The sequence below is a fragment of the Aethalodelphis obliquidens genome, unplaced genomic scaffold (genome assembly GCF_003676395.1).
Source record: "Aethalodelphis obliquidens isolate GAN/ISIS:26980383/991018 unplaced genomic scaffold, ASM367639v1 scaffold2, whole genome shotgun sequence".
Lineage (NCBI taxonomy): Eukaryota > Metazoa > Chordata > Mammalia > Artiodactyla > Delphinidae > Aethalodelphis > Aethalodelphis obliquidens.
In genome coordinates, this window is record NW_020837946.1 from 28,263,695 (window position 1) to 28,273,654 (window position 9,960).

At 43.3% G+C, this 9,960-nt stretch overlaps 1 protein-coding gene across 4 annotated transcripts in view; it reads right to left on the minus strand.

Annotated features, from left to right (window-relative positions):
- The window catches only part of CCNYL1 (cyclin Y like 1), a 42,897-nt gene extending 34,736 nt beyond the window's left edge, over positions 1 to 8,161 (minus strand). The window contains exon 1 of one of the 4 annotated variants that reach the window (XM_027122872.1): positions 7,592 to 8,145. In XM_027122872.1, coding sequence (XP_026978673.1) covers positions 7,592 to 7,817 — 226 coding nt within the window. In that variant the 5' untranslated portion in view covers positions 7,818 to 8,145. Of the gene's footprint in view, positions 1 to 7,591 lie in introns of all 4 variants that reach the window. The other 3 variants (XM_027122855.1, XM_027122862.1, XM_027122880.1) reach the window with 3 other exon arrangements.
- Positions 8,162 to 9,960: the final 1,799 nt, after the last annotated feature.

The window sequence follows — 9,960 nt, forward strand, 5'->3', positions numbered from 1 at the left end:
CACACACACACACACACACACACACACACACACACACACACACACACGCCAAACCAAGATGTGCCACTACAGATCTAAATACAAAAATCAAGAAGGCTGGGAGAAAAGAAATGACAACATGCAAAAAAAAGTAAACTCAGCCCAAGTGACCAGAAAAAAGCTGGCACTCTCCCTACTCTGTCCTAGGGGATTCAAAGGTGGGCACAGGACCTAGGACTGGCCAATCAATCACAGCTGTCCTGGGACTTCCCAAGAAAAGAGAAAGGCAGAACTGTACTCTAGGATCCTTAGCTTGTCTTGAGCTGCTGGACACTCCTCTTGCTATCATGAGGGGAAAGGCTTTTCAGGAGACATCAACAGAGGAGAGCAGAACTGAGGAGATCATTTAACTCCTGGGTCAAGTAGTGCTTAACTCTGTGAATTTCTTTTAACTTGCAACTGAAGGAGACCTGGTTAATCAGCAGTACTGATGATCACACTAAAGGTGGGGAAAGGTAAAAGTCACTTGCTCATTCCTTTAACAAATATCATGAATAAAAACCTGCATGAGCCAAAACAATGCTCTGTTTAAAAATCATTCACAATCATTAACACAGTGATTCACAACCATTACTTTTAGTTGCTTTTCTTATACGTTAAAAAAAGCTCTAATTAGTGTACAATTTATGTCTTCTGTTACTAACAAGCGCTCTCCACCCCACTGTTGCATATTTATTGTTTAATGAATACACACTGGCCCATCAAGTGTTATTCCTATACTGGACTTAGCCAATCCCCTATTGCTTACAAAGTTCTATTCTTAAAATATTATGAGGAAAATCTTCATGTATATAGTTTTTTAAAATAATGGTTTTATCTCCTTAGCAAAGATCTTTGGAAGTGGGATGACCAAGCCAAAAGGTTAGATCGCTTTCACGGCTCCATGTACAATGCTAAATTGCTTCCTAAGAAGGTGGGGGGCACATTAGGGTATAATGCTACCAATCATGACATTTTGAGTTCCTACCCTTGCTTTGGATACTTGAAAAAAAAAAAAATTCCTACTGATATGAATGAGGAAACTCACCGTAGATCTAATTTGTATTTCTTTGGTTACACAGTTTGACCATGTTCCCACAGTTATCAGTGTTATTTCCACTCTGGTGAATTGGCCTATCATTTGAATGTACTGTAAACACCAGGGCCCTACTGCTGTCAGTTTGCATGAGGTTTTCAGAAAATATTAATCTTCTGTTTATAGCCTATATAACTAACAATTTTCTATAGAACTTGCACTTTTTGCTAATGAAAAATACCACATCACTATTTTATAGAATGGACTTGTGAGCCATTAGACAGTAAACTCATACATACACACAATATTTCTGCACTTTCCATTAACTATCTTCCCAAGAGCCTAAGGAGACTACGTTAAAACCTACCACACTCTTCACCATCACAAAGGTAAGACTGCCAACTATTAAGTAAAGCTTTACCGCCCACCACCCCGCTCATCCCTCTCCCCACCACATGCACACACAGTAACTTAGAGACTTCAGGAAATTACTGTGCATTCAGGAAATTACATGGATTCTTCCTAAAGTTATTTCTTTAGAAACCTCTGAGAATGTTTTACCCAGGAGAAATATTCTTGAGCTCATGATTAGGGGTTATGATTAAAATTGTATTTTAAGACCCATCACTTTAGTATTATCAATTTAAATTGCAACTTATTTGACAGCATGATAGGTCGATGTAGAAAAAGTATGATTAAAAAGAAATTAAACTCGGGTCTTAATGTAAACATTCCTCAGAGGAAACCTGTAAAACACCACCGACACTGAATACTGTTTTTCCTCCAATCTAAGATTCTACCAGTTGTTAAGATCCATCTCAATTGCAGTTGTTAAAAATGTGAAAATATAGGCAACTTAGAACAAATGAAATGCATTACTGAAGGCTAAAAGTGTTAAAGCTATGCTATCAAACTGTCAATAAATGATTTTTCCTTGTTAAAATATTAGAAGGAGAGGGAAGTGACCAAGAAAGCATCTAACAGAAGCAGCATATTTCAGAAAGATTAATATCAACATATTGATTTCGATATATTCCAAATAAACAGGAGATGTCAGCAGTTTCTGGGCTAACTGCTGAGCACCAGTTTACTTAAAGGTAACCACTGCATTTACTGAACTGCCCTAGCATCCCTATACTGTACAGTGTATTAGTTTTACGGCTCATAACACAAATATTACAATTCTTACAATTACCATGTAAACTGATGATTTCATCTCCTTGAGTCCACACTTTCCACCCCAGTCAGGGAGTCCCTGCCAGCCAGCCCTGAGCTGGGCTGCCTCACCAGAGGGTACACAGCAGGCTCTGCACCTGCCAGTCTACTGCGCACCCAAGCCTTGATCCTGCTTTCCTAGCTTCTGACAATCCTGGCTTCCAAACTTCCCAACTCTGGTTTCCAACTGCTTCTGTACCTGCCTCTACCTTGGTTCTCAGTTTTGCCTTATTTTAATCCTCAATCAGTTTTACAGTGATCATGACTGAGAGGTGACATATAGGTAGGTACACCTGGCTTTATATATTGCTAAAGAGTACTTTACTCAGTTTCTTGGACTTTTAAGAAACTTTCTGGGTTGCAAGTTACCTTCATTTCATTTCACATTATGCAGTGTTACTGTTTTAACTCTAAAGTTTTATTACTTTAATACGCTAAAACAACAACAACAAAAGGGTGAGAAAAAAGACAGTATTGGGCTTCCCTGGTGGCGCAGCGGTTGAGAGTCCGCCTGCTGATGCAGGGGACATGGGTTCGTGCCCCGGTCCGGGAAGATCCCACATGCTGCGGAGCGGCTGGGCCCATGAGCCATGGCCGCTGAGTCTGTGCGTCCAGAGCCTGTGCTCCGCAACGGGAGAGGCCACAACAGTGAGAGGCCCGCGTACAGCCAAAAAAAAAAAAAAAAAAGGTAGTATTCTAAAGAAACTCACATAATGTCATCAATAAATTCTGTTCCTATATGCCATGCATTTGGAATTTACAGTCCTACTAACAATATTCATTTTTAAAACCTTGGACAACTCAATTTATACCTAAGAGAAAAATTACTACACTACCTAACTCAGAACATGGTGAGAATCAAATGAAATGCAAGAGCAATCTATATACTACAGCCTATTTTAGGCCCTGATTAATATCGCTTTTTTGTTCGAGCCACTGTTGGCTCTCACCTGAGCTACTGCACCAGCCTCCTAACTGGTCTCCCTCCCTGCTTCCTTCCGCCCTTACAGTCTATTCTCACACAGTAGCTGGTCTCATCTCCCTCCACCCTCTCTACCCCCCTTCCCTTTTTCTAAGAATTAACATCATTCCCTTGCATATAACCCTTCAATGGTTTCCCATTACAATTAGACTAAAATTCATATTTTTTTGTCAAGGCCCACTAGGCATACAAGGTCTTAATCCCCTATATTCCTCCTGGCATTCATTCACTCAGCTGCAGCCACCCATCCTTCTGTCCTTTGCACGCATCAAGCATATTCCCTTCTTAGGAACTGCACAGAAGCCTCTTCTCCCACATCCTCACATGGCTCTCTCAGGACTGCTCATGGGTTGCTTAAGGAGAGAAGCTGTCTTTAACCACCCCTTGTAAAACTGTCCTCCTCCCCAGCCCATTACCTTCATTTTCTTTCTTCTCAGTGTCTCACTACCTGACATTATTCTTGTGTTGTCAGCCCCCAGGCATCTCTAGAAAGTAAGGACCTGAGTTAGGGTACAGGCTTTGTCTTGTCTAACCACTGTCTGTCCTGCCTCTGGACTGGTGCCTAATAATCATGTTTCAGTGTATCCAAAACCAATTAAGTTTCTCCCAATTTTCCCACATCATCTAAGATTTCTTCTAATGCTGTCTTTTGATGTGTCTGTCACCTAAGACCAGAGTTATTTTCAGATCTCTTAGAGTAGTAGTTTAGTTACTCAGAATCAAAGACACAAGACAGGTTACCAAGAACCACCAAAACCTAAAAGAGGAAATCTAATGTTCAGTGAAAAACCAATGGTAACTTTAATTTGGGAAAAGAACATTTAACGTTAAAATACTTTAACTACAAAATGACTCACCCTATGAATTTAATTAAGTCGTAAGACAAAGTGTACAATCAGAATGCTATAGGGAAGTATCAATACAATGCGTCAGTTTTTATCTGTGTCCCCTGAATAAAGCATTATAATGGGATTATAAAAGATGCTCAACCATAAAGGCTGGGTAAATGAATTATGCTCCAACCATTCGATGGCCCAGTAAACAGTTGGTAAAAGGCAGGCTGTAGAGCTATGTGCAGCTGCATGGAAATACATCATCCTGGAGCACTCTCTAGGTGTCAGCACAGTTCCAGGAGTTTCATGTCATTACTTTTCATTACAAAGTGGCACATAAAGAACAATCTCATCTTTGTAAAAATAAACACAGTGTTATGTTTATATGCATAAAAAAGGTTCAGGAAGAATCAACACCAAAATATTCATAAAAATTCTGGATATTCTGAGTGTGAGTGAAGGACTTTTCTGTGTTTTCTAAATCTTTTACATCAAATGTTTATTAATACTGTCACCAAAAAAAGTAAAAAAAAAAAAAAAAGTGTTTAAAATAGCTACTGGAGAGAGGAAAGATCTGTTGCTCAGAGGTTTTTCCACATCATATTGCCAATTCCTTCCCTACCCACTCTTCAGGGGAATGGGAGGGAGGGGTCACTTGAGAGAGCACCTTTCACCAGAAAATTAGCAAAGCTCCTAAGGTCACAACATAAAGGCTGTATGAAAAGTTGATGAATAAAAATAAAATCAGATAATACGACCGTAGCATCTTATTTTCTATTATGACACTACCATCAGTTATATTAGATATACTGTTAAAGACAAAGAAGTAAAAAAAATTCTTTTGAGTCTATCTGAAATCTATACTACGTTCTTAGGAGTTACTTTTTTGAAATGGCTTGAAGAAATGTTGTTCTTCTCCAATGTTTCTGAAGAACAAGACAGAGCATCATTTATGTACGATTTTCTCTAAGTAACCAAATAATTCTCCACTATAGAAAAGCCAAAATGTTTCATATCTGAGTAGGTATTTCTCAGTTTCCAGGGAAACTGATATAAAATTGTCTGAAATAAAGACATTAAGAGCAAACTTCTAATGTGCCTGTACTTTATATTTGGCGTTCTGACCTTGTTTCTATGGAAACTTAATTAATAGGCAAATGCTGAAATTGAGGTTTCTCTTATCACTTTATTGAATGCCCCCCCAAAAAAGACAAATTGAAATGAAATTTTAACAATCATGTTAAACATAAAAAGGTAAATTCTGTACTCTGAACTCTATTTTTCCAGTTCCTGATTTAGCACTCCTTCCTTATCATACATAGTCGTATGCTAAATGCTTAGTACCTTACCTGCCCGCTTACCAGCTTCCCCTTATGTCCCTCTGTCCAGGGCATTCTCGGCTTCAATTGGATTTCACCAGAACAAACTCTTTAAAATATATCAACGTGTTTACCTGACTGGTAAATTTAGGCTACTTCATGACTTCTACTTTTATTCATATCCATTGCAATGAATGTACAGACATAGAATGGAGAGGTAAATGTTGCTTCTGAGTTGTGTACAGTAAACTGGAATGGCAATAATCAAAACTGGAGTATGCTGAGATAGGCCTAACTTATGGATAAATTATAAAATATAAGGTGCGCTCTAAACAGTTTCTTAAGCATCCCAAGAACTGAATTTGGCATATCTACCACCTCCCAAGTCTGTCTCTTTTGTTCAGTAGCTGTGTTACACAGTCATTTCAGATCTCTAAGTCTTGGCTTCTTCATCGGCAATAGAGGGAGAATATACACGGGCCTTATTTGTAGATGGAAGGGCCAAGTGAAATACACATGAAAATGCGTTGTAAATCTTAAAAGAATTCTATAAAGGTCCAATTTTCGTCTCTCATCCTACACTAGCCAACTACTCACTGTTTTTAAAAATCTTTTAGAGGCTTACCTTACAGCAACAAGCAGAGCAGTTTTCACAAGTACTTACATGCTTTGTGTTTAAAGCTACAATTAATTCACATAATTTGTTCATTTTTTCACAATATCTAACTATTCTGAAAAGGGAGTAGTTTCCACTTACAAAGCCACGTCCATCATAAGGGTGAATCCACAGGCTTAATTATTCTAACTTCTAAGGAAATTAAGTAAACCCAACTAAAATTTAAACAGAAGAGCTGTAAGACATTTCGTCTATGAAATAATGAAATAATCTCTGGCATTTAAATGAAACAAATGGGCCAGTGGGGCTTTAACACCTTTATGATACAATGTTTTATACTTCAAAGAACACAATCTTTATTAAAGTGCCACTATGCTACCCAGAAATTTTTTTTTAACCTAGAGCCATCCCTTTCCGAAATTCTAGAGGCAAAAATCAAACATTTCCTCTCTTCTTTCTCTCCTCTCCTCCCCGACAACACCCACCCCCCCAGCCATTTAGTCTTCAGAATTTTACCTGAATATTAAGTTGAATAGGATTCTACTGGTGGGGGGGGGGGGCGGGGGAGGGAGCCATGGAGACACTTTTCTGCTTAATGGATGTGGCATGTTAACTCCCAAACCTGTACATTACAAATTACAATCTGAATGTTTTTTCTCCTTTGAAACTTTTGTCCAGCAGTCTCAGGAACCACGTCGCCCCCCCCTTAGAACGGGTAAATGAAGTCGGTTAAGGTTGTGCAGCTGAAGACATACTTGTGTCAAAGTGGGAATTTTAAAGTAATCAGAACTCCATGGGGTCTCCTTTGGTAAAGAAAAACAAAACAAATCTATTCTCTGCAGCCGTGGCATTAACGTTTCACACCGTTCACAGTTATTTTAAGCCCCCTCCCACCATTTTCTTTCCTATCGTGTTCAAATTATAGTTAGAAGGGATAAAGTAGCTTCTATCAGGGCGACTGAAAACATTAAAATCCAAAGAATTTTACTTAAGAACACCACATTGACTCTGTCCAGATCTATTTTGAATTTAAATGACAAATCCTATAATGTTTGTCTTAATTGTCTCGAGTATCAACTACCTTAACGAATGAAGTCTATCATCAGGCCCTTACCTAGTTCCTTCGGTTAGGTGCCATCTGGATAGGGAGACGGGATGGATACGCCGAAGTTAGAGTATTTAAGTTTTCATTAAGAAAAGAGAGAATACACCAGAAAGTCTTTGCTAAGTCCCACGAGATGTTAAATAGAACCACGAACAGGAAGGGCCGCGGACTGGAGGGTCTCAGGCCGGGCTGGGAAATGGGAACGGGGGAAAGAATTGGGCATTCGGGTAGGGAAGAGGAAAGCAGACTGGCCGGACGCGACGGGTAAAGAATAAGGGGTGGGGACGCCAGGCAGAGCCAGCCTTCGTCCCCGGTGCCCAGCCCTGGGAGAGCCAACTCCGGGCAAGAAGGAGCCCTAGGCGGCGGCTCCCTCCCGGGGGACCCTGGGGGCGGCGGAAGCCAGAGGTAAGCCCGAGAGCAGACGGCGCCGACCCCGCGAGGAGCGAGGCGCGCCCGCTGCTTCTTACCTTCGGGCATCTCCCGGTCGCTGATGTGCTGCAGGTGGTGGCCTTCGCCACCTCCGAAATCCAACTCGGCGGGTTCCACGGCAGCCGGCGCCGGAGCTACTGCCACCGCGTCCCCGGCCGCCGCCTCGTAGACCTCAGACTCGTAGTCCGGCTCCGCTGACCCCGTGCGCCGGCCCAACTTGGGGCTGGCATTGGGGGACACGCAACAAGACAGCGAGTTCCCCATGGGGCGCCTCCACTCCTCGCCGCCTCCGCCTCCGCTCGCCCCCCGACTCCGCCGCGCTCAGCAGCCGCCCCCTCCCCCAACAATGGCGCGGCGGGCACTGGCAGCCCCGGGCTATGCCGGGGCTGCGCCACGCATGCAGGCGCGACCTCGCCCGCCGCTCGCCAGTCCGCCCAGCCGCCGGGCCCCGGGCAGGGCTCCGGCCCCGGCCGCACCCCCGCCGCCCCCGCCTCCCCGCAGCCAACTAGTCTGTGAGGGCGGCGACCAGACCGGCTTATTTAAAAGGGGTGGGGACCAGACAAGCGCTGAGACGCACAGCCACTGCCGGGAGAGAGCGCAGCCGGAGCTCCTCCTCCTTCCGCCGCCGCCTCCCGACTGAAAGTAGCTAGCCTGGCCGGCCCTTGCCTACCGGAACGTGTCCTTCGGTCACCTGGTTACGACGGACCAATCACGACCAGAGTTCCCTCCACGCGCCCTCCTCAGCGCGCAGGCATGTGACTCACAATGCCCCGCCTCCGCCCGCGGCTGCTCCGCCCCCCGAGCGGCGCGCCCCGGACTCCGGTTTCCATTCATCTCTCGCGCTCCGAGCTTTCCGATCCTGCGGGAAGCGCCGCGGGAGTTTGTTAATCGAAGCCTTCCTGAGTCAGTGAGTGGGCTCTGTAGAAAGCCCCTGTTCGTAAAATGCCAGTTCAGTTAGCAACTCGGTTTCACCGGGTCGACAATTGACTCATTTGATGTATTGCTCAACGAACTTAGTTACACCCCAATTTTTGACCGTTTTTTGTAACTGAATGCTCCTCCTGTCTTGGCTTCCAAAGAGTGTTAGTTTCCGCCTGCAGTTTAACCATAGCAACCACCGGGGCCCTGGTCCTACTCTCAATAAAGAGCTGTGGCTGTGTCTTGAATGAGACTCGAGGACACGTCACCCCTCCACTTCCTCATCGATAAATTAGGTACCGAACTCCTCCCTCCCACCTCTGAGACGCTGGGATTCAGCAATTCGCTTTTCTCGCCCGTTTCTCTCTTCCACGGCAGGAGTTTCCAGGTTTCCCTACTTTAGCCAACAACAACGCATTAAAGCACGATTTTCTCATACAAACTTGAGAGTCACAAAGTGGAGTACCACGGTCTTGATTTGATGAAGATTATAACGATAGTTAACGTTTGGCAAACACTATGCGTGACCCCGTTCCAAGTGAGGTAGTCATTTAACCCTCGGGAACAAAATCCTCAGAAACCTTCATTTTACAGATTTTACAGAAACTAAGTAACGTTCCCAAGGGCACACGATTGATCAGGGGTGTGGCCAGGATTTGATCCCTGATTGTGTGGATCCCCAAAGACACCTTATTGTGATTATCAGAAAATAAAGGTAGAAGTCAAATTTGGTTGGAAGTGGCATAGTGTATCAGGATTTTCTTTTTTTAAGGAGGAACAATTTTTTGATGTGGATTTTAAAATACTTTCCCTCCATTCAACATTGATTAGTCCCTCCTACATGCCAGGCCTACGTGCCTACCGTCTGTGGGAAATAGTCCTGCCCTCAATGACCTCAGGCACAGTGAGAAGACAAAGGCTTAGAAAGCCCAATTGTCTGAGGTCACACTGCTGCAAAGTACTTAAACCTGAAATTCAAACCTAGGTCTATTAACCCCAAGTAGATGCTGGGGTAAAGAGCTTGGTTTTTTTCCCAGAAACATGAGAGCCATTGAATGTTGTGAAGTTAAGGAGTCACTATCAGGTGGTTTGTAGTGAGGTCACTCGACAATAACTAGGACTGATGGAAGCAACAAGACCCAATAAGAGACTTTATATTCATCTAAGAGAGGAGTGAGGGTTCAAACTAAAGGCAGTGGCAGAGATTGGAGTGGAGGGAAAGGATCTGAGGTCATTTGGGAGGTAGAATAGAAGTGCTTAGGGGCTAGATACGGAGCGAGAAGGGGAAAAGAGAAGCAAAAATGGCTGCTACGATTCTGGCTTAGGGAACTACGTAGAGTGTGGTTACTTTTTCTTAGATAGTGTAGGAAAAGGAAGAGGTTTGGGAAGGAAGATCATTTTAGGTTCTGTTAAGTGGAGCATGGAAATGGAGCTCTCTGGTTGAAAGTAAAGCTCTGCAGGCTAAGTCCATTTTGTGATATCCCAGCTT